Source organism: Rhipicephalus microplus, chromosome 5, assembly GCF_043290135.1.
Source record: "Rhipicephalus microplus isolate Deutch F79 chromosome 5, USDA_Rmic, whole genome shotgun sequence".
NCBI lineage: Eukaryota > Metazoa > Arthropoda > Arachnida > Ixodida > Ixodidae > Rhipicephalus > Rhipicephalus microplus.
This window is the reverse complement of record NC_134704.1, coordinates 24,986,704-25,010,599: the sequence shown is the minus strand read 5'-3', so window position 1 is coordinate 25,010,599 and position 23,896 is coordinate 24,986,704. Positions and strand designations below refer to the sequence as shown.

Genomic DNA, 23,896 nt, shown 5'->3' with positions numbered 1-23,896 from the left:
GCAAACTAACCGGCCTCTCGCGTGTCGATGGTGAACTCGTTGCGGACTTGGGTGGTGCCCTCTGTGAGAGCCTTGCCCTGAACCTTGACCTTGGCGGCGTCGCCGATCTCGCGCTCGAGCACGTTGATCTTGAAGGGGCTGCCCGTGATGTGGGATCCGGTGCGCTTGACGTTGATCAGGTGCTCTCCGACCTCGCGGGGCGTGAACGAGATGCCCAGGTGTCCGTTGGGAAGCTTCTTCAGGAAGCACGGCTCCTCCAGGCCCGAAGGCGCGACGATGCTGGCGCTGAGGTTCTTGACGTCCTTCTCCTGGACCTTGAGGGACACCTCGCTGGAGTGGCCCACGGAGATCTGGTTGCGCTTGCGGCCCTCTCCTGCAATGAGGTGCCAGAAAAGAGTTTGTGAAGTTCACGCAGTCGAAATGACGGGAGGACAAGTGTGGTCACTTATGGGTCCTCAGGACGTGGACTTGCCGTGGTGCTCGACTGCTGCCACGAAGGTCACGAGAAGAAGTTCGCAGGGGGAACTGCTTCTCTATAGGGGATTGCGTTCTTAGGCGCAAGTTCAAGAACCCACGGGGTCGAAATTTCTGAAGTTCTTCAGGTCCCTCGTGAACATGTCAGGGTCTTGAGACGTAAAACACCAACAATTACTATATTAAAAGACGTGGTATTGATTCCCGACCAGAACGGCGGCGTTTCGACGGGGACGAAATGCATACGCTAAATATCCTATAAGTACAGACCGGTCGAAATCAATGTCGCGTGTAGTATTCACTGCGTGTTTCAAAATACGATTATTTTGTTCGATGTGTAAGACTCCAGAATATAAACTGTGTAGCTGAAGCCGCAGAGATACTGAAGGCTTACATAGGACAATAACACGAGACGGACAAAACAAGACGCCTGAGGTTGTAAGTCGGCGCCCTTTGTGCGCCCAGTCATGCGTAAATTCTTGCAATTTGGTTCATACAACAGTTATGCAACAATACCGATTTTCCGCTTCCTGTTACGAGTTATAGAATTTATTACAAAACTGCCTTGTAAACAGTTGAGCATTCCCAGAACAGTCTAATCTAATGTGATAAATCCATGCATTGACAGCGATAGGTAAAGGAAGCGGCACTTGCCTGTGATCTTGGCGGTGAAGGGGCTTCCCTTGATGGGCTTGTCGGCGAACTTAATGGAAATCTTGTACTCTCCGGGTGCAGCGGGCAGGTACGACACGGCCACCGTGCCATCCTTGTTGTCGTGTACGCTGATCTCTGCCTTGGATGGACCCTCGACGGCCACGTTCAGGCCACCTGCGGTCATCGGAGAAACACACATTCTTCAGTACGACAGCTTTGATCGTTAACGTTGTAAATTAACTACATTGCTACACCCGAAAAAAACGCTGCTGACATGGGACATCCGTCAGCCAAAGTAAGGCGATGCAGGCAGTGAGCACTTTCCGAGGATGTGTGCGAAACGCCATTGATTCATAGGTCCAGTAGTCATTCACCGCAAAGCTTGTATACTAAGGGAACAAAAGAATATCAACTATATTCACATGTGCTCGTATGAGCATATATGTGGTAAGCGTTATATAAATATGCATATATTTGGTTCACGTATTGAGTATGCGCTCATAAAATTGGTGTTTATATTTTCCTGGTTATATTACGGCTTGCACGTCACATATAAGCAGAATATGCAATAATGAATGTTCATCGCTGACTTAAAGGGACACTAAAGCGGAACAATAAATCGATTTCAGTGAATGTATACAAAGTGGCCTGGTTATTCACTATACGGTGTTCTATGGGACACTGAGCAGCGTTCTGAAGGTCTATAAAGCGTGGGACATCTACGTGCAGGCATATACTACACTGTAAATGCCTCTGAAATTTTCGCATAAATGTCACACGGTGCCCTACTTATCGCGATCGAGCTTAATCAGCTCTGGCTTTATTTTACAGTTTGCGTAAAGGAGCCAGCCTCGATCGTGAAATTCGATCGGCGCCAGGCCCGATCGCAATCAAAGGTGAGCGTGTGACTCGCAGCGTAAATACAGAAACATGACTGGGGGGGGGGGGGGCACAGGTCAGACCATGACGGCCATTTTGTTTTTTTATACGCATGGGTTGGGTTTTTATTTACATGAGAAATAAATTATGATTTGAAATTATATTGAAACAAAAAACCCCGTTGGGTTTCAGCTCGCGCAATCGAATTGTTCTATTCAGTTTCCTTTGAACCGTTTGAGCGGCTTCTGCGACTCTTATAGTTTCGCACAGCTGAGCGGTATTGAACACAGGTACACACTAAAAGCCCACAGTTACACTACAAAAGTTTTATGCACTGTACTTGACTCTCAAGTAATTCAGAGATATAATTTTCTAAACCTATATTTCAAGAGGGGACACTTGCAAGAGGTGTCCTCTCCTCCTGAGCCAAAAAAAAAGTTGCGCCATATTCACGAAGTGAATGATGATGAGTGGGCGAAGCTCCGGAGGTAAACCTGGTAAACCATGAATCCTCCGTACATTTTGCCCACTCGATTTTATTACAACGCTCCCCCTAGCGTACGTCACCGCACTAAATCGAACGATTGCCTTCCATCAATGACACGCGCCATATGTGACATCATTCCTATTTTATAACATCTCGCATCTTTCATCGTCAGCTACAAGTACCGCCGTCTAGTGAACACTGCAAGAACTAAACGAGAGTCGGCTACATACGGGGGACGATACCGCCATCTAGTGAACACTGCAAGAACTAAACGAGAGGTAGCTACATACAGGGGACACACAGCCCACGCCTTAAGGAGCTTCGCCCCTAATAAAGTCAGGACCCCCCCCCCCACACACACACACTTGATTTACGCTAATGCGTGTGACAACGTTATAATTCAAATACGTAAAAAGACAATCAGGAGCCAATGCTCTTGCAAAAACCAAATTCCTCGTATTTATCTTTATTAGATTGGCAGCGTACCGAATGCATCTTCCAGGACTCCCACGAACAATACTGTAACGTAAATGTGATGTCGCAAACAGACGCCGGATGTATGAGTTAAAACGAAAGTGGTGCCACCAGCCCGCCGTGTTATAAACGGGGTTCTTGTCGTCGCGGGTGTATAAAACCTGTCAACAGGCGGGTATACATTTTCCCCAGCCAACGCACTGGCACGGCCATAGGATTTTATTTATGGAAAGGTTTACGAGACGCGTACGTCAGTCTGACGAGACACGTCAATAGTACAAGCCGCTTTCTTTAACAGCGCGATCTCGTGAGAGGGCGCCAGGTGACGTCCTTTCGGCACGCGTGTATCCTTCTCTCTCAAAGCGCGGGATGGTTGCCCAGAATGAGGGATGAAGTGGAGGAACCCTCTTGTTTCTAATAGACGTCGACTCGACGAAGGTCGGGAGAGGTTTGTTGATAACAAGAGCGCAGCAGCTGGGAAGACTTGGTTGCCAAATGCGAAGAGCACTGTCGGCTTCGAGGAGAGGGCCGCCGATGCTTTGACGCAGGCATGAGTTGTAGCAGCGCCAGCATATAGCAACAGCCGCCCAACTGGAAAGAAGGAACCCCCGAAGTATTTCTCATAGGCAGTTCGTTCTCTCTGCGCTCTCGATTCGGCGCCCGTCGCGCCGTGTTTTTGTTTTTAACCAGGGTTGGAACATCGGGGCGTTGTTTTGCCAGACATCTCTTGAAGCGAGCGCTTGCCGCCTTGCCTCTGCCGAGAACGAGAACGAAGGGGGGTTGGGGGTGCGTTCTCGAGACTTGTCTTCTACTCATGCTTTTTCAGTTCAGTCCCGGATGTTAGCTTTGCTGCGGTTCGCAGCTCGCTCATGTTTGCACTGTGTCTGTGGTACAGCAGCGGCTTGTTCGGCTGCGTGACTGAGAAAATACACGAATCATACACGTCCGTATACACGCGTGGGTGGATTGGAACCTTGTGTATTGCCGCGCTGCTCAGGCGTAACTGATGGCCGGGGCAGTTTACTAATGATAGAGCGCGTAGCAAGCGCTGTTGGATCACTGAGCACCCAGATTTGGGATGCTCGCGCATAAATAAAAGATAGGAGAAAGACACGCATGAACACGTGCACATGGCAATGTGCCTCTATGTTCACGTGTTGTTCTCGCACATTTCTCGCTTGTATGCGTTAAACAGTGCATTAGAATCCCATTCATGCGTTTATGTAAAAAAACGTGGGAACAAATCGAACAGTCCAGACTCACTAAAACACCACGCACGTAGTTTTGTTTTGTGTCGATATCGAGAACAGTCGCATCGGAACGTATCCAAGAGTTGTGTATTCCAAGCTGCCGCATAAACAAGTCCTCATTGCAGCATCAGTTACGACAGAAAATTAAGGGCTTACGCGTACTATTTATGGCGAACCATTTGTATCCGTGCGCGAATTGAATACCATCGGTCGGTTTTGCGTAACGCGTACCTTTTTCACAGTTGACTTCCGAAAAATGCCGACCGACAGATGAAAAGTTGCCTGACATGCTGCTGAGTGTACAATCGCAGCTTTCATCATTGCCATGGAGTGTCGTATACACACGACGCCGGATAGCAAATCTTTCGCCGAGTTAGTGGTCCATCATGTCTGACAACAGCGCAACAAGGGGCAAAGGGATACGAATTAGGTACAGACGAGCGCTTAACTTATAACTGAAGTTTATTTCCGAAACGAAGCATAATATAAAGAAAAACCACACGTGAACATAATATAGCAGATCAATATTTACAGAAAAACCAAAAAGAAAATTCAGCCTACGTCATTTTCGGCGGAGATGCGCGTGGGACAAACACTTCTTTTTCGGTCAAGGCGATGTACGGGATGCTCATACAGGTATTGTGAATACTCCCAATTTCTGCTGCTTCAATTATCCCACGCGTTAATTCGGAGTTGATCTGCAATGTTTTTGGTCACATGTCGTTTATCTTTGTATTCTGCTTCGTTTCAAAAGTAAACTTCCGTTTCAAGTTCAGCGTTCGTTTGTGTTTTTTTCTTGTACATTGTCCCTCCTTGCGCTGTTCGCAGTGTAGTCGGAACGCACTTCGTCATGTACCTTGATTCAAGTGGGCGTGGTTACCATAGACTCTGCACATTAAAATGTATTTCACAGCCGCCCTCTAGAGTTGACTTCTGCATTTCAGCGTAGAAAAGTCATCGATGAGCTGGAAGGTATTATCGAAAGCCTTTAAAGCTAAAGTTATTTTCATTTACAACTTTTGCATTGGTACAAGAAGCGGCGTCAGACTTGAAAAAAAAAAGTGCAATAGAGGTTAACGCAGGCAGAAAAAAAACGACACAGTGACCTTGGGCTCCAATGAGGTGCACTTGGATACTTAATATTCTCCGACTTCTAGCATAAATCAACTTAAAAAATGTCTCTGAAATTGCCGTCTTGGCAGCCCCGCAGAATATTATCACTTATGTCCCTCTTTCGCTCTCTCTCTCATAACGAAACGCGACTATCTGCACTTCTTAAACCTGCCCACCGAATATTCGCTCGCCTGGACCACGAATTCAAATTAATATCTTTATTTGCCCGAAAACAACCCCCGGCTTTTTAATTCACCATTACTTCTTGCTGTTAATCACGGGAATCAACTGCCTAACGATATTTGTATAAAGAACACGAAGAATTCACTCACAAATTAAAGCTTCATCTTGCTGTTTGAGTGACTTCATAAAGCTGCCTCCGATGTGCTTGTGCTTTAATAGTGCTCTATATAGCTCGCTGTATAACTCGATCACTTCGCTACTGTTTAGGAGATAAATGTCCAGCGTCGTTTGTTCTTGTGTTATACGTTTTATTTTTAGTGTAGTTTGTCCTTATTACTTTTATATGATATCTATTTTTATTATTGATATGATATTATTTGTTTGTTTGTTTTTTCAGACCATTTATTATTTTTTGTCAAGTTAGTTTTATGCATGCTACCCCCTTCCCATCCCCACTATTGAATGCTCTCGGGCTTTTAGGATACATGAATAGATAAATAAATAAAGGTGACGGCTTTGTACATGAGCGACGCTATCTCCCTTTTGTTCAATTTTACGTGGTTGTCCTGAGAGACCCCGAAATCACAGCCTGCGGTGCTTGAAAATTGCCACTTCTCAGCATTGGGAGACCACGCCTCAGATCCAAATGCGAAAGTCGGGGTCACGTTTAGCGAAAAAGTCAGCTCCATGCCGTCTGAATACACCACCATGACTGTTGAAAGTCGAGTCCCACTTTAATGTGATTATGATAAAAAGCTTTCCCTCCTCCACATTGTCTCACGTGCCGCGTATAGTCTTAGCCTGTTTTTGGGCACAGGATTCCGAGTGGTAACTAATTGAGATCAGCTATCCACGGTATCCTTAATGTAACATGTCAAGGCCTTTTAAAAGACTTATCTAGGTCCCCCTCTATACCCTGTCATAGTATGGCAAATATTATCCTAATAGTTGAGGTCTTTATTGGACTGCGCAGTTGCACTTTTCCTCGAGAATATGCACCTGTGCGAGACCTACAACAGTGCTTGCCCTCGAACATCTTGTCCTGGCAAACTGCGCACTATTTATAACAACCTTTCGGCCTCCCGCTTTTACAACTCCAAACACACCTGGTTCATCTGCTGCACTCCACAAGACGGGTTTTAGTGGCATTCGACATCAAGGGTTTCCACGTGGTAGGTTATTTCTACTCCTAGATTCTCTCGACACCCAACGTTGACAACGTCAAAGCAAGCAAACACTCCCAGCATCCCGGTGTGACTAACCAAGCTGTTTAGAAAACACAGTAGAAACACGTATTCAGTCATGCTCGAGGCGTATTACCTTTGCCGGCGTCCTTCGTGCTGATGGTGAAGTTGCTGGGTTCACCGGCCACGCCATGCGTCAGGCCTGGTCCGTAGGCAGTCACGTAGCCACTCTGGATGGTGTCCACGTGGAACTTGAAAGGGCTGCCTGCGAAGCGGCCCGCGCCGCACCGTAATGTCGTGACGCTAATCCGTTTGGCCGACGCGTGAACACACCACACAAGTGTCACGACCTATAGGCACACATACCCTGCACATGCTCGTGGTTGTACTTGATGTGCAGCTCATGTAGGCCTTCTTCGCGTGGCTCGTACTGGATGCTGACCGTGCCGTTCTGGTTGTCGATGATCACAGGCTTGTCCACCCGTCCCGACGGCATCTTCACCTCGGCTGCGTTGGCGCATCAGGAAGGAACAGAATAAGCTTCCAACACGGGATATCGAAGCCGCCACGCGTCCAGGGACGTGCCCGTCAATCACTAAAGCGTCACCTTGCAAAACTGAGACTGCATTGCAAAAACAATGCAGTCATCCAAGAGACGCCTCTTGGCGGGTGCACTTGGTTCCCTACCAATCTAAAGACCAGCTGCTCATCCATTACATAATAAGACACCTCCGGGAGGAAGGATCCCATGGAGGTCATGGTCACGAGTAATCTAGAGCAGCTAGGGTTAAGGAGTAATCTAGAGCAGCTAGGGTTAAGCCTCGCCAGAGGAAGTGGCACCATGCCCTGGACGCGTGGCTGCGACAGTAATCCATGCAAGTGGGCCACGCACCGGTGAGCTGTCCCCCAGCGGTCTGCTGCAAGGGGATGTCAAAGAGCTGGACCGGTCGGTACTTTCCTTGTGGCGGCGGGGCACTGCGGAAGCGGCGGTCGACCACGGTCTTCTGGTGGATCTGCTCGGTGACGGCCTGCGCAAGGCAGCACAAGGGAAGAGAACCGATCAGGGATTCCACTCGTCGTGCTGCACGCACCGCCCTTGGCGCGCCCTTGCGGAGGAAGACACCGGAGCCGGACCGAGGTGGTGGCTTCTTGCCCCTCTCTATTTCTGGACGCCCCCGCGGCCTCCGCTTTTGGCGCCCACAGGCACCCCCCACCCCCGGCCAGTCCCTTGCCCCTCGGCCTCCTCTCCCCCGGCTGCCACCTCGAGCCCACAGTGAAGCCGAGGTGCACCGCGCGCTAGAGATGTGCACGCAAGCCTGGACCGTGGCCAGTAAGACGTGCTTTTCTCTGTGCACACGGACCCTGTAGCACAGTTTGCAAGATACAACTAGAGAAGCCGCCTGAACGTGTAGTGTGGCCGCTCCCTCGCCTCCACCCTTCCACGGTTGTCAAGATATGAAGGCTCCAGGTTCAACCACCTCGGGCGCCTCGGAATTCTTTCTAGCGCCTAGCAAGCATGGGAAATTTGCTCCGGTGGGCGCACATTTCTCGCGCCGCTGAGCATACGCCGTGGGTTGTCGTCTTGAACTCTTTGGTTCAGTAGGACGGTACAGAACCATCTGCATGTGCAGCCGTGGAATACATCTTTGCCTAATCGCAATTGTGTACGTTCTCTGAAGGCCAACTCGAAGTTTGGAATCAGAGGGATCCGTGTGCGCCTAATGGGCTTTGCAGATTCGAGTCGCATAATTTGTCCTTAGAGTTAGCAGGAACAACCTACTTTTAAAAAATCTCTTCTTTGTGTGTATTTGATGACGCATTTGATGCTACCCTAGCGGTAAGGTGCCAAGGCCTTGAATGGTTAACATGACGGTATTCAAGACATCTTCAGCTATAAGTGAGCATAATCTCACGATTACAAACGGCCATGGCAGCAACGATAGTCCTTGATTTTCGTTCTTGGCCTCATCATACCGAACGACACTGGGACAATCTCCAGCTCCGTGCATGCTTAAAATTACAACGTGGCGTAGCCAGCATGCTCGTATCTCTTTTTAAACTGTGGCTATAGTGTCTGCCTGTGAGTTGTGACATTTCGTCAAACTTTCTCGTACGTTTTTCGCATGTGCGTGTATGAGAAAAGTACGAAACGTAATACTCGCATTTTAAGAGAGCCCAGCGGCTGTTCTCGGGGGTGCCAAAACAAATTATGCAGCTCAAAGACACTGGGAAAGGAGGTGTACAGAAAGCTTCGCGGTCTTCAAATGTCGACGGCTGTGCCGCATACAGAGGAGACTGCCTGTATACGACGGCTACATCAACGATTCATCAATGCGACATGATTTGACTGCGCTCGGGCAATTCGGCAGGAAATGTCGGCGCGAGCTCACTGTGAGGGCGACGGGTCCCACGGCGCCCTTGTATGGTTTCCCGAAACGCGAGCGTGCAAGGGACCGCCCCACCTTCTTGTTTTGGGGCTCTTAGCACGAAAATAAACCGGGCGCTGTGTTGCGCGTTGCGGGCTGGGCGCTTGCTGAGAACGCTGCGGACCTGGCGGCAAGGGAGGGGGGAGGTGGTACGAAGGTCTGCTGTGACGCACGTCGGCGCCTGTCCCCGCGTCGCGTTGAGATTCCGCGGAGCCTGGCGGGCGGGCGGCTGCCGAGCTCTCGCGGTTCCATTCGTGGATTATACACGAGTGCCGAGTGAAATACACAGCGGCCGGGGGCTGGCCGACCGAAACTGACTCTGAGCGTCGGGCAGAATTTACAGCGAGCGCCGTCTAGGCTTAGTCAAACTAGAGGAACTGTGCGAACCGCATGTCTAGCTTGCTCGGTTCAAATCCCCTCTACTTTTGGAGGCTGCGTAATACCCGCTCGTCTCTACGATGCAAGGGTACTGTTTTTGTCGCGCCTATTCTTCGTGTGCGCGCTTGAATGCGCTAATGCCATCATGCTGTTCGATACCTACCCTCGTTTTGGCTGTCTTGATGGGAATTGATTAGCTTTGGTACGAGCACACGGCTCATATCTGCCAGGTGAGTAAGCCTAAGAAGCAATATACAGACAAGTCTCTCTCTCTCTCTCTCTCTCTCTCTCTCTATATATATATATATATATATATATATATATATATATATATATATATATATATATATATATATATATATATATTCTCGAAACAACAATAGCTGCGAGAGGATCCATGAGGTGTAAATCTGTATTAAGGTTGGCCACGTGAGGCGTCCTTAGACTCGCCTAATAAAGAGTACACGTGTGGTTCGGCTCTGTTCTTCAATCGTAAACCTTCCTCTGGAGCAGGCGTTCAAACGCACCACCTCGTATTGTATAAGGAGCATATATGGCATGACAGCATGCCGCATTTGCAATGTGCCATCGAAGCGAGTGGAGTTTTTTTTTTTGTGCGAGATACATTTTGTACGATATGCGTACAGAGTACGAGAACAGAACCTTTCTCTAAAACCAAAGAATATGGTTTCCTTGGTCTCGGGAGGCGACGACGGTCAGTATGCTAGAAGCCTTTGCTTCTTGACGGCTGCCTGTGCCCGCCCCGTTACCCAGAACTGCTCATCTGGGTCGGAGCCGAGCTGTGGGGCCTCCGTGGTGAGGCCTCCCACAGCTGCATTTGCAAGCCCCGTGGGCTACCATGTATGCATATTTCAGGACAGCCCAAAAAACACGTGGGAAAGGTAGAAACTTGCTTTGGAACGGGGAAGTTGTGATTTTCAGTCGTCATTGATTGATATGTGGGGTTTAACGTCCCAAAACCACTATATGATTATGAGAGACGCCGTAGTGGAGGGCTCCGGAAATTTCGACCACCTGGGGTTCTTTAACGTGCACCCAAATCTGAGCACACGGGCCTACAACATTTCCGCCTCCATCGGAAATGCAGCCGCCACAGCCGGGATTTGATCCCGCGACCTGCGGGTCAGCAGCCGAGTACCTTAGCCACTAGACCACCGTGGCGGGGCTTTTCAGTCGTGGAACAAGTGTATGTATACGCCCGAATCCTGACATTGAACCGCACACGGGACCCATCGAAAAAATTAAAGCGCCCTTCTGGAAGCGTACCAACACGCTGCGACAGAGCGCGGCCACTCGGTCTTTTTGTACGGCAAAACGTGCGTTTCCTTCCAAGCCATTCCGGATGTGCTTCTAAAGTCGCCGGCGAACTCTGTACCCTTCGTCACCGGGGTGCCGCTTTCTTTTATACACACTCCTGCATTGTACGCGTCGTTGCAAAACGCGGAAAACTGCGCGCCCCGTATAAATATTTACAAAGCTCCGACAGCCCTGAGAAATATTTAGGTTCGGAATTTCGTGGCGCTGTTTTCTGGGAAGGTTGCGGAACGAAAGCCAAGAAAGCTTGCTTTAGCCTAACACCTAGGTCGTTTCAAGTCTTGCCCGGAACTTGTACGGCATGTCGTAATTCCTTGAGATGTTTGCTCTTCTGGAGTTCCTCGCTCGTCTTGGAAGAAAAATATTTGAGCGTGTTATTTTAAGACTAATGAGGCCTAAGTCGTGCAAGCTGTTTTTAATGTGGAACACGTGACCATTCGATTACCTTCTGTTTGTTCCAAAATTAGGAATGCGCTGTTAAGGTCATAAAGTAGTGCTTCTTATTGTCATTTATTTCTCGTAATATTTTCTTTCATTCATTACTAACCTTACTTTTTGTGGGTGGATACCGGATCCAGTATAGCCTGCGTCCCCATGTTACCACATATAAAAGTTTTTTTTTTTCGCAGGAAGTGCGAAATGACACGTGAAAATTTAAAACGTGCCCAGCTTCCTCGAACGAAATTTCGGGCTTTATATTAAACCCGAACTATTTTAGCAAGACAGTTTGTTTTTTGACACGACTCGAGTGGCTTGCAGTCAATATATTAGCAACGTTAGCAGTTTTCCTTAGTGTATTATTGTATGCAGTGAGACGTGTAAACTTAAGCTCATCGGCGAAATACCCCAATCTTGCGCTGCACACTTTTGGGGAGTCCTTGTTGACATAACATGCACCCCTGAAGTGCGCACCGATATTTAATTGTTAGGGGTTTACGTCCCAAAACCACGCTATGATTTTGAGAGACACCGTATAGTAGACGGCTCCTAAAATTTTAGGGTTGTGTTACGTGTACCTAAATTTAATTAGACGGGCCTCTAGCGTATATGCCCCACTGCATTGCGGTCACAACGACCGGCATTCGAAACCTCGACCTTTGCATCAGTTCTACATCACCGCGGCTGGTTCATTGATTGATTGATATGTGGGGTTTAACGTCCGAAAACCACCATATGATTATGAGAGACGCCGTAGTGGAGGGCTCCGGAAATTTCGACCACCTGGGGTTCTTTAACGTGCACCCAAATCTGAGCACACGGGCCTATACAACATTTCCGCCTCCATCGGACATGCAGCCGCCACAGCCGGGATTTGAACCCGTGACCTGCGGGTCAGCAGCCGGGTGCCTTAGCCACTAGACCACCGTGGCAGGGCGCCGCGGCCGGTTAGTGCGCCCCGATGATAAAACGGTCCTCGAGCGCGACAGAATAACCATGCTGTAGGCCGTGAAAAACACAGGGAATAGTGCGAATCGTTTTGAAGCTACGGAATCTAAATATTTACCGAAAAAGGGTTTGCGTATTGCTCTCATTATGTCTGTCCATCTCTGAAGAACTGTCGAAAGCTGACGTCCCGGACGACATTACAGAGCCGTTGATCCAAAGTGGCGGGCCGTAAAGTTGGAGGGGACTGAGATGGGGAGTTAAAGAACGTGTGTGTCCTTTAAGTAACGCGAGTTTCAACGAAAGCCAAGCGTTGGCGCATAACGATGTGACATGATCTTATAGCTGGGTCAGGCTGGTCTCCCTAGCAACCTCCCTAGCTGGTCTCCCTAGCAACCTAAATAAATGTTTACTACTACTACTACTACTACTACTACTACTACTACTACTACTACTACTACTACTATACTGCAAACAAAGTGGACGACATACCTATGCAGGGTAGCGAACCGGTTACTTCTACCAGGTTAACCTCCCTGCGTTTTTCTTTTCATCTATTTCTCTCTCTCTCTCTCTCTATAAGTACCTGTAGCCAATCACGGCTCGTTTCATGCCTTGTCTGTGCCAAGCGTTGCGTAAACGTTCACGAATTCACGTTTGCAACATCATCTCCGCACGGACGACACGAGGAATAGCCAACGGACGAATGACATTTCTTCTGGATGTTGTGGCTTTATGCGCGAAGGCCCTAACGACTTTCTTGAGCTTGACTTTATACCTTCACCAGACGTCATCTGCACCCGTGTAACTTACTGTATTTATATATAATTGAATCCTCCAAGATAGCCACGCAAACGCATCGAAAACGACGTCGGAGAGCCCGCCCTATTTGGCACGAAGAGGTGACAGCGAAAACCCAGGTGACGGATGACTCGAGTTGAGAAACCGAGTTGCAAAACGAAAAAAAAAAAGAAAAGCGATAGGAGCTGAACAAGTGCACAGCGCGAAGAAATGTTGCCAGGGAATTGTAAGGGAGTCACCGAGCAGGCAAGCCGGCATACGAACGGACACGGCGGCAGCGTGATTGACTCGGGAAATGGCGCGAAGCCCAGGAGTGCGACCTGGGGTCCTCCAGGAATAGGCCACGCGCCGGTATTGTTCGAAATTCTATTTGTGGACCGCGTCGGTCCGAGAAACACGCGCCGGCATCGGCGAAATGTGAGAGGCGGCGAGACGGCTGGATGGAGACCTCGTTGCAAGCCTTCGACGAGGTGGCGTTTTGTACGGTCGTTTAGAAGGAGCAAGCGCGAAAAACAAAAAAGTGCCGCCATATCCACGAAGTGAATGATGATGAGTGGGCGAAGCTCCGGAGGTAAACCTGGTAAACCATGAATCCTCCGTACATTTTGCCCACTCGATTTTATTGCAACGCTCCCCCTAGCGTACGTCGCCGCACTATATCGAACGATGACACGCGCCATATGTGGCATCATTCCTATTTTATAGCACCTCGCATCTTTCATAATCAACTACACGTACCGCCGTCTAGTTTATAACATCTTGCATCTTTTGGATGGATGGATGGACGGACGGACGGACAGATGGACGGATGGATGGATGGATGGATGGATGGATGGATGGATATGGCTGTACCCTTTAGATCGGGCGGTGGCTAGCGTAATACTTAATGCCGTCAGCTACAAGTACCGCCATCTAGTGAACACTGCAAGAACTGAACGAGAGGTGGCTACATACAGGGGACGCACAGCCCACGCCCTAAGGAGCTTCGCCCCTAAAAAAAAAAAAAACGAACGCGTGCACAAGAGCAACGATACAGATACTGCGGGCGATTACCAAGTGGATTGTCACGAATGTAACAGAAACAAAAAGCGATACGCAGAAAATTGTTTACATATGTCTTGACGAAGACTGCGCCACGTGTCAGCAGGAGATGGAGAGATGCAGACGAGGAATCGGGTGTGACAATTTTTCTTCGTTGGAGGATATGACGACAGAATGGCACAGACGAATCTCACTGAAAGCCCGGTGTGGCTCACTATTTACTGCTTTCCGCTAGCCAAGAACCAAAGAAAAAAATTGCCCCCTCCCCTTCTCCCGTTAAGTTTACTGCGTAAAATGATTAACAAACAATGTCTTGGAAAAAAAATACTACTGCTGAACCTGCGAAGCGCCCTGTGGTATTTAGAGCTTGAACTTTGCTGCGAAACAGCCTTAGGTTAGGTTGCTTGTGTTACAGATTTAAACTGTTGCCAATGTAAGAGCGCTAATTTTGTGGTCAAGAATTAATCACGCAGGTAGCTAATGCGTCATGCTGTTATGATGTTTCAAATACGATTGACAAGATAAGACATCCCTATCGGCTGAACACGTCAGGTGACGGCAGTATGAAGCACGTATAACTCATTAGGCTCTTCACGACTGCATTGGACATACAGGCACACATGGGGACCGAGTATTTGTTGTGTATATATCCATCGCTGAGACACAAGTTGTGCTCCGAGGCGTGGAAAATAATAAGCTCATCCACAACAGGAAGAGGCAGTTTCGATGTATCAGAATCCAAAGCAAACGATCCTGACACACCACTGCTTTTTGCTCTCTATATAGAGCGCTGTGCACAGTGTAACGCTGTGAAGAGGCGCCGCAGACGCCTCTACGGGAGAGTCGCTGACGTAACAACGCCCGTTGCTTCATCCGCGCTTCTGTGGCGATCAGTTTAAGAGGCGGAGGTCTCTCAAAACCGACGTGCGTAGCAAAAAGGTCTGGCAGAGAAGGAGGGTGAGTGTTGTGCTGATGTTGGCAAGAGTTCAGCGTGAACAATAGGAAGGAAAAGGACCGTGTAGAAAGAAACACAAGTAACTCGGCGCGCTCTCAGAGATAGGGCACGGAGCCGAGAAGAGGAAGTGTATAGCATCGATGACACCCTGACGCGAGGAAGTCGTCGAGCCGAACTGAACGAGGCACCGTCAAAATAGATGTCCCGGCCGATGGAGAGAGAAAGCGGACGGCTTCTTCGGCAGTGGTGCAGTTTATAGAACGGTGGTCACGGGCAGCCGAGGCAATCGCTCACCGATCGGTTTCGGAGTGACGGCGGCACTGTGATGCAATCTTGCCAGGCTCGTCTCTATCTGGGACCGATAAAAAAAGTTCGCCTGAATGCATCCTCTGTTCTTTCTTTTTTTCTTTTTTTTAAAGACGGTTTGAGTTTCTGCTCTGACAAGCGTGAGTCTTAAAAGACATGCTCTCTTTACGTAAGTTGACGCACCCGAGTATGTCTAGTCTTGGCTCACCTGCGCGCAGGAACAAGAATGCGAGCACGTGTCATCAGCCGGCCTGAATCGAGCTTGCTCCTTTTTGACTTGGACACCATTCACTCACCCCGCGATAGGTTTGGTCAGCAGGCGTTTGGTTCATCACTGCACTATCTAGAGCAATGCTGTGGCGTCGCGAACTGACGTGCCAAGTTATCCCGACCAGCGATGGTATAGCTTGGCACGCCTGGCGTTGATAATTTGCGCATACTCACATTTTGGGATTCGGTTAAGTGGTCGATTCCTCCTGAATATATCTAGGGACTTCAGTAGAACATTAAGCAGAGAAGTTTATCTTCTATCGTTTGTTATGTTCTCTAAAAAAGTAGAAAGTGATGATGCTCACCATTGTCGCAGCTCAAAAGTAATTTTGAACTCGTGGTGTGCTGAGAACGCAAAAATTGCTTCTCAGTCAAGAGTGTCCATGCAAAGGTAGAATAATTCGCAAAAAAACAAAAACAAAGTTAATGGCTCAGTAATCTCTGGCCCATCTGTGAGTAATCTTATACTGCATTTAAACGAGTAACACTCTGGCGTAAAAGAATGATCATAAAAAAAAAAAAGAAACGGACAGCACGAACGCTTTACGACACCACCCGCATGCATGGACGTCGCTGTAAAGTTATGAAGTGTCCCGCAAACTTATGTATTTTGTGGAACGTCTCTGGAAGATTACTTGACTGTTCCTGTTGGTATCTGATATACAGGGTTGTAAAGAGAGCCCGTGTTGTAGAGAAAGCCCGCGAAATGTGTAAAGAAGGCGTGTGACGGACCGCGAGCGCACTGCTATAGTGCTGCTATAGTCTTTCTTCACAACGCGGAAAAAAATAACAGCGCCAGACGTATCGTACAGGAAAAATTTAGTGGTTTCTGAAAGTGCTCTAAATCTCAGTGTTCATACTTTGGGTTTCCAGCCCATAATTAAAAAATAGGTAATTAAGAAATAAATTACTATGGGGAGAAATAAAAAAAATATAGCCTGAGCACCTACAGAGTGCAAGTAGTATGCAATTTGGTTCAATTCGCCATTGAAGGGTCTTTCATTTTCAAATTCGTGGCTCAAGTTATACGGGACGACCTGTATATAACCGTGAGCCGATTTCAATAACAAGTTTTGCTCGTTGCATAATCTTTTCTTTTTTTCGTCTGTTCTCCAATCTGTTATGGCATGTAGAGCACCCTTCGGCACCAGACGGGGCGATGAGCCCATGTTCCGTTAAATGCACCATGTCGTATACTGGTGCCTTTGCAAATTCTTTTTTTCTCTTTTACCATTCGCGAAAGGAATAATTTGTATGCGTGTGTTGTTGATGTTCCATTCGATGCTTTTTTTGTTTGTCACTACAAGATGTGTGCTTTTCGTGAATGCACGGGAGCTGCTGCGCAAATGTATGCCATTTTCGATGGCGCAAAGGTGCGCTTTGTTCGGCTGTAATACTGCTTTTTTTCCCTCACCCCGCCTACAATAATGCCACTTGGGCGATGTAGGTTGCACTAATAATTAAATAAATAAATAAATAAATTATGGTAGTGAAGACGAGGTAGCTTGTATACTTCCCTTCACTTTGCCATTAGCTGCATATAAAGGAGTATTGACGCACATTTTTTTAATTTTCTAACTGTTGCTACTAGTTGTTGCTTCAACTAAAAATCGCTGGTGCCAAAAGCACCAAAAGAAGTATTTTGGTACTCTGGAAGGCATTAAATACATCTTTAATACCACCTCCACGAAAAGAAAAAGAAAAGCCACTTTCCATTTTCATATCGAGAGGATGGTATCACAGTGACGTGCATATACACACAGTGCACCGGAGGTCTAAGTGACGTGGGGAAGCAGCTGTAGGACGTCTAGCAGCGCGCTCCAGTCTGTTGGTAGTCGCACCTGTGACACGCAGATTACGAGGACTAAATTTGCCGTTCAGCGGCTCTGACAGCAATTTTATGCTTTATCTATAGGACGTAGAGCCCACAAACCAAGCGGACTAACTGTGTTAACTTGTCATGACAATGTCTATTCCGGCGGCCCGGGATGGCTTGCAAACCATAGGTGACGAGAACTTAACATAAAATTTTGACATTTTATACGTAACAAGCGTTGATAGCTGGACGATTTGGTAAGGGCTCCTATTCTAACAAACTGCGCAGCAGACCAAACACAAAAAACGAACGAAAAGGGAAGGACGAACGCACATTTTATGCGTGTTTCCTGGCTCCAGTGTGTGCGCAGTGTTGACATTGTATGCCAAGGAAACAAACACTCTTTTTTGCGATGCCCCAAAATAGTGTCAGTGCTTTACAAGAAAAACAAAAAAAAAACAAAAAATAGACGCGTTTATGATCCGAAGGGGCCGCAAGTATTAGCTTCCCGCGGTCTCCCAACGACTAGTGCAGCTTTTGCAGCTTTTGCAGCTTTTAAAGCATGCAGAGCGTATCCGAGGGAATGCACCTATTTTCTCAGTCAAAAGATGATGCGCGAAGCAGATACGCTGCGGTGCGCCGGCGTCCTCTTCATGCTGTTTTTAGAGCTCCGGTGACCTCGACGACGAGGGACGGACGTTTTAAAAGAAAGTACCCCCTCGTCTCGGGATGAAAATGCAAGCGAGTAGTTTGAATGACCGACGTGTTCCCGAAACGGAGTCGCGTCCCGATGGCGGTACAGGCGATCGCATTTAATAGTTAGTGTCCAGCCGTCTTACGCTGTTCAGTGCACTGCTGGTACTGCTTCCTTCCTTGAACCTATACAGTCCCCAGCTCATGGCAAACACGGGAGGCTCGCTGGTGCGCTGTGCTCGGAGGCAGCTTTGCAGCTGCTGTGCTTGTTACGTGATCACAGAGGGTGACGGCGAGCTTTGGGCTGGGCGGAGCCTGCGCTGCGCGACGCTGCTACAAGCGCCTCCGCAGTCATGCGACTGCCGGTACTGTTTCCGTCCTTGAATCTACAGTCCCCAGCTCATGGCACGCACGGGAGGCTCCCCGGTGCGCTGTGCTCGGAGGCAGCTTTGCAGCTGCTGTGCTTGTTGTCACGTGATCATATAGGGTGCCGGCGAGCTTGGGGCTGGGCGGAGCCTGCGTTGCGCGACGCTGCTACAAGCGCCTCGGTAATCATGCGACTGCCGGTACTGTTTCCGTCCTTGAATCTACAGTCCCCAGCTCATGGCTCGCGCGGAAAGCTCCCCGTTCACCTGTGTCGAACTTCGTGGCTCCGTGATGGAACACATGCTTCCCACGAGGAAGGTTCGATCCTCACTCAAACCGAACATTTTTAATATTGTTTATTTGCATCCACCTCAAATTTTCTCATCACAGAAAACGGAGATTTTTGCCTGGCGATCTCCACATTGACACCGGAATTTCTGCAAAACAAGCTCCTCAAGGCTATTGAGTTAATAATAGACAAATCGATATGCGCGTTGCCAAGCAAGAAATGCGAGTCGTGGAGCTCTGCTAATTGCCGCGCTTAAGTACTCAACAACAAAAGAGAGAAAGTCGAGATGAGGTCTGCGTTGCTTTGCCAAAAGCCATAAGTCGAGTAAGCCTGTGGCGGCAACAACGAACAAAGGTATGTCACTCTTTGGCACGCTTCGCTATAGCCTTGGATATAATTACGACGCTCTGCGAGTCTCGCCTCTTCTCTGAACTGGCAGAGGTGGTTATAGCTTTGGTTAAGTTTGGTCAGAAAAGCAGTGATAATCAGAGATAATCACGTACGCTTCCTTTCGGGCTTTGTTTGCAGAAATCCGCAGTAAGGGCGGGTACTCCTGGTTAAATTTAATACATTTAGGTAATTTTATGAAGGTCGTGTATAAAGATTGGTTATAATTTGGAGGCTTCTCAAAAACTGGTTATTGTCACGTAATTTAATCTTTTATCGAATATCATTTTCTAAAGTCAGCTTGCTCCCTCGATTAATCCAAGTGCGGGTCTGATGCCATTGTAGAAATACCGCAGCGAATATTTTCATTAAGCTAAGCTTTCTGTGACCTTTTTTTTTTCTTCTCCAGAGTCCCTTTTCTTGTGTATTTGTATAATTTTAGCAATTTTCTAAGTTTAAGGTTATGCAGAGATCCTTCCAGCCGAAATAGTCCGGCAATTCGAAACCTCTTTCTCCAGCTGTTCATGCAGTTTTCCGCTTTCTTTAGTGCCCTAAAAAGCTTTGCGTTTTACATTTCTTGCAGCATTACTTCGTGATGTATACATATAGTTGTACGTTATACCGCATTTTCTTCTTTTCTTAAAACCTTGGGGAACGCCCCGCCGTGGTGGTCTAGTGGCTAAGGTACACGGCTGCTCACCCGCAGGTCGCGGTATCGAATCCCGGCTGCGGCGACTGCATTTTCGATGGAGGCGAAAGTGCTGTAGGCACGTGTGCTGAGATTTGGGTGCACGTTAAAGAACCCCAGGTGGTCGAAATTTCCGGAGCCCTCCACTATGGCGTCTCTCGTAATCATATGGTGGTTTGGAGACGTTAAACTCCACATATAAATTAATTAATTAATTAATTAATTATTAATTATTAATTAATCAGACCTCTGGGAACGGGATCTAAGCTGCGCAGTTTTGAAGCACAGGTCATAACTCGTTCATTCTCTCTACACAGGCCAATCACGCTATAAGGCTGTAATTCTCATCGCCTGATATGCGCTGCACAGGTGGCCTTCTGCCTCGTGTTACCAGATTCAATATGGCCGAATAGGCACTGTGATCGGATATGACTGCTCGATATGACGCACGTAAACGATTTTTTTTTCGTTAGTATACGACTCAAGAATCAAGGCCCTTGTGATGTTGCTTCACTGTGAACTGCAGGGAATACAATCTATTCAAGGCTAGACTTAAGTTAAAACGTAACCGTAGTAACCTGCGTGCGCCCTAAGGTGTTGGCAGACGTGTCAGTCAACGAAACCAGTAATGTTTTCTCATCTTGATTGCTGTTATAAGCTATAAATAGGCATTGACACCGCATCCAACTGTCAGAGACAGTGACATTGAGTTGAGATGAAGTCAAGCACTCAGTACTGACCTTACATGCATTTTGACTGAATACATAGGTTTTGACGCCGCGATAGCTGTCACAAATTTAAAGAGACCAGATGAGTAAGCTCGAGTAGGGAATCCTGCAGGTGTCTATTCATTGGTTTAGGTAATATTACTTTTCCCGATTGAAGTGACAGCCACTAGTCGATTGGGAACAGCCCATGCGCTCGCAAGGCATGCGATTCGGGCCTGAACTGCATTACGGGACTCGCCTTGATCGTGTAGGTTCCGCCGGGCACCGGTTGTCCTCCGAACTTGATGTTGACCGTGTGCTCGCCCTGCTCCTTGATGCGGTAGAAGATGGTGAAGGTGCCGTCGCCGTTGTCTTCGACCGCGACGTCCACGTCGGGTTCGGCACCGTTGGCGTTGGTCAGCGTGCAAGTGACGGCGCCTTGGCCGGCCTGCTTGGCGTTCACGGTAATGCTGTACTCCTCCCCGATGGTCACCTTCTCCTGCTTCGTCTCCTCTGAAAGCGCGCAAGTCGCGGCGCAGGCTTGACGCAATCCTTAAATGGCAATGTGCGATAACCAAAGTGGCTACACATGAAACACGATAAATGAGGTTGTTTACGGATGTTGCACATCCTGGCACGAAAGTTTTGTGGCGTGGTTGTCTCATTCAATGCTTCGTTTAACCTCAAGGGGGTACGTGCCACTTGTGTGCTGTGAGCAACCAATATGCTTCCCGTATATTCTTTAGGGTCGCATTGTGAGCCTGGCACTTTAAAACGGGAGCGCATGCCAGTTCTAGTAAAATACTTTCTTTAAATTCCGACCCGACTCTTGGGGTAGTGTTCCGGGCTTATGGCAAAGCAAACTTGTGATGATTTCGGCTAAGCACCCTTCTCTCACTGTGCTTTCGGCGCCCACGGGGGTTAAGAAGACCACGTGTCACCCGATTCTACCATCAAAAACGAAACAGAGTGAACAGCGGGAAGTCTTAACATGGTTGCGAACAGATATATGACAATGAAGATGCATTTCTTTCTTGCTGCTGTAACGCCTCTTGGCAAAGCGGGGATATGTATGAATAAAGAATTAAGATAACGCTCTCACAAACCCTATTGCCCCTGAGTAAACATTTGCCACGAATGCTTACAAACTTGCCTAACTTCGCGCTTTCCTTTCTTTAGACTTGTTTTTGCTTCCACCCGCGAACTTTGGATAACTTTCGTTACACGAAATGTACGCGATGCGGAGAGTGTCGTACACGCACCGCTGATCTTGCACTTGTCGGCTTGTCCGGTAGGTACGCTGTTTAGTGTGGCCGGTGATCCGGGCACTTCCTTGCCGCCGTACTTGACGGACAGCTGGTGCTTGCCCACGTCCGAGAGCACGTACTGGCCTCGGAAAGTGCCGTCGTCGTTGTCCACGACGCGGGCCTTGCGAGGCACGTTGTCGGGACCCTGCGTGATCGTAGCAGGGGCAAGCTATAGGCGAACAGGTGCTCGTTCTCTTGCATCGCGTATAAGCGGCGAACTAATAGTTACTGTTCGGTAGATTGCACTACAGAGGGCGCACTAGGTTAGGAAAAATGGACGGAGCGAGGAAAACGCCACAAGTGCTGTGTTGTCGCTTTTGGTGTCGTCCTTGCTTCCTGCGCCTTTTTTTTAAACCTTGTGCACCTTGCAACTGCAGCGCAGTATAACGAAGAAGCAAAACCAACGGTCCCCAATACCTCACCCTGCTGGAACAATTTTTGCCCCGTTCATTGAGATGGCAGTATGCTGGAGGATGCAGTGCAGTACTTGTTTGGTTAGGTCGGCAAATTAAAGTGGAACTCCCTCAGATTCACTCAACGAATACATATCGCGGTTTGGCCCTCACTCGGACTCAGACTCGTCTAAAATTTCCCTGGGTCTAACTCACTCGGACTCACACTCATGAACATATTACTCACCAGGATTCAGTTACACTCATGGCTCGATGCGAGTCTGAGCAAGTCCGACCAATGCTTATTTGTGATTTAGATGAGAGTCTGTAAGTTCCACATGAGTGATAAAATGTTATGCTTCTGTTGCTATTGTGACGAAAGGCAGATAACATTGACATGTCCAGTTTTTGTATTCGTGCTGGTAGCTCGTCGAGAGAATACAGTGGGTCATGCTTGAGAATCAAGATTTTTCGCAGAACACAATACGAACGAGGGACGGCAACAACGCTGTTGTCGTCTCTCCTTGTTGTGTTCTGTCCAAATTTCGCACGGTTTTTTCTCTGTTGAAACCACAGACAGACCATATCAAGTTTCAAACCTGGCTAGGTATCGTTAGATTGACACAAAACGCGCCACGTCGTTAGGCATCACCTTGCTGATGATGTAGGGCAATGCATTGGCAAGCTTTGCGACTACGAAACCCAAACTTCACGTACCTTAACGGTGATTTCGGGCTCGGCGACTCCCGCTTCGCGGGCGTCGATGGTGAACTCTTGGGGAATGCTGGCCGGCACGGGCTTGCCATCCAGTCCCACGAGCTTGACGTTCTGTGGCTCGCAGGTCGGCCTCACCTTCATCTTGTACGGGCTGTTGGGGATGTCCTTGTTGTCGTACGTGATGCGGACGTTGCAGTCGCTCTTCTCGGGTGGCGGCATGTAGTTCACGTCGTACGTGCCGTCCTTGTTGTCCTTCACTGTCGGCTTCTGGGGCACCGGACCTGCACGAAAGAATGCGCGGTAGATGATAAGTATGCGATCAAACCTTGGTAGCAAACCATCTTCTCTCGGAAACTCAATAGCAGCGTCGCTAGGCGCTGATGGTCATCTTTACAAGACAAGCGAAAATTGAGTCGAGACAAAACATTTAAAATGGTTCCTACGCGCGTGAACACGTAATGCACAATATTGAAAAATGAATTATTCAGGAGTGTAGCAGCCACTTCAAAGCTTGAGTGCGTCAAAAATAATCGAAAACGATTACTTTTCTAACAAATTACATCATGTGGTTTGATGTGGCGAATGTGCAATGGTTGTAGCTTAGTGTCAAAGGGAGGCTGAAACAAAACAGGAAAAATGGGCGAGAGCATAGAAAATTCTCCTTTAAGAAGAGACTGTTTCGAAAAAAGAAATTCCACTCGCAAGAAACGGATCGGAAGAAGCAAATGCGTGCAAGTTAAAAAGCATTGTTTGTTTTCACTCGACCAAGTTTTATACACCGCTTCAAAGAGTCCTATAACAACAATTACTCGGTGATATAATTGTTACAGGTGATATATATGGCCAACGCGCCATGCAACAAGAGTGAAAGGGCCAGCCAGATAAGGATTTATGTTTTAATCGTGAGGTCAGGTACCCTTGAGCCCTCTCGCCAGAACTTA

General features: G+C 48.1%; 1 protein-coding gene across 2 annotated transcripts in view; it reads right to left on the bottom strand.

Annotated features, from left to right (window-relative positions):
• Positions 1 to 23,896, bottom strand: part of cher (filamin A protein cher) — a 130,691-nt gene that overhangs the window by 13,854 nt on the left and 92,941 nt on the right. For both annotated transcript variants that reach the window (XM_037425985.2, XM_075895023.1), the window contains exons 18-25: positions 22,956 to 23,236; positions 21,802 to 21,991; positions 20,799 to 21,052; positions 7,591 to 7,726; positions 7,065 to 7,205; positions 6,835 to 6,963; positions 1,129 to 1,302; positions 11 to 373 (exon numbers count right to left, since the gene is read on the bottom strand). In XM_037425985.2, coding sequence (XP_037281882.2) covers positions 11 to 373; positions 1,129 to 1,302; positions 6,835 to 6,963; positions 7,065 to 7,205; positions 7,591 to 7,726; positions 20,799 to 21,052; positions 21,802 to 21,991; positions 22,956 to 23,236 — 1,668 coding nt within the window. The remainder of the gene's footprint in view (positions 1 to 10; positions 374 to 1,128; positions 1,303 to 6,834; positions 6,964 to 7,064; positions 7,206 to 7,590; positions 7,727 to 20,798; positions 21,053 to 21,801; positions 21,992 to 22,955; positions 23,237 to 23,896) is intronic.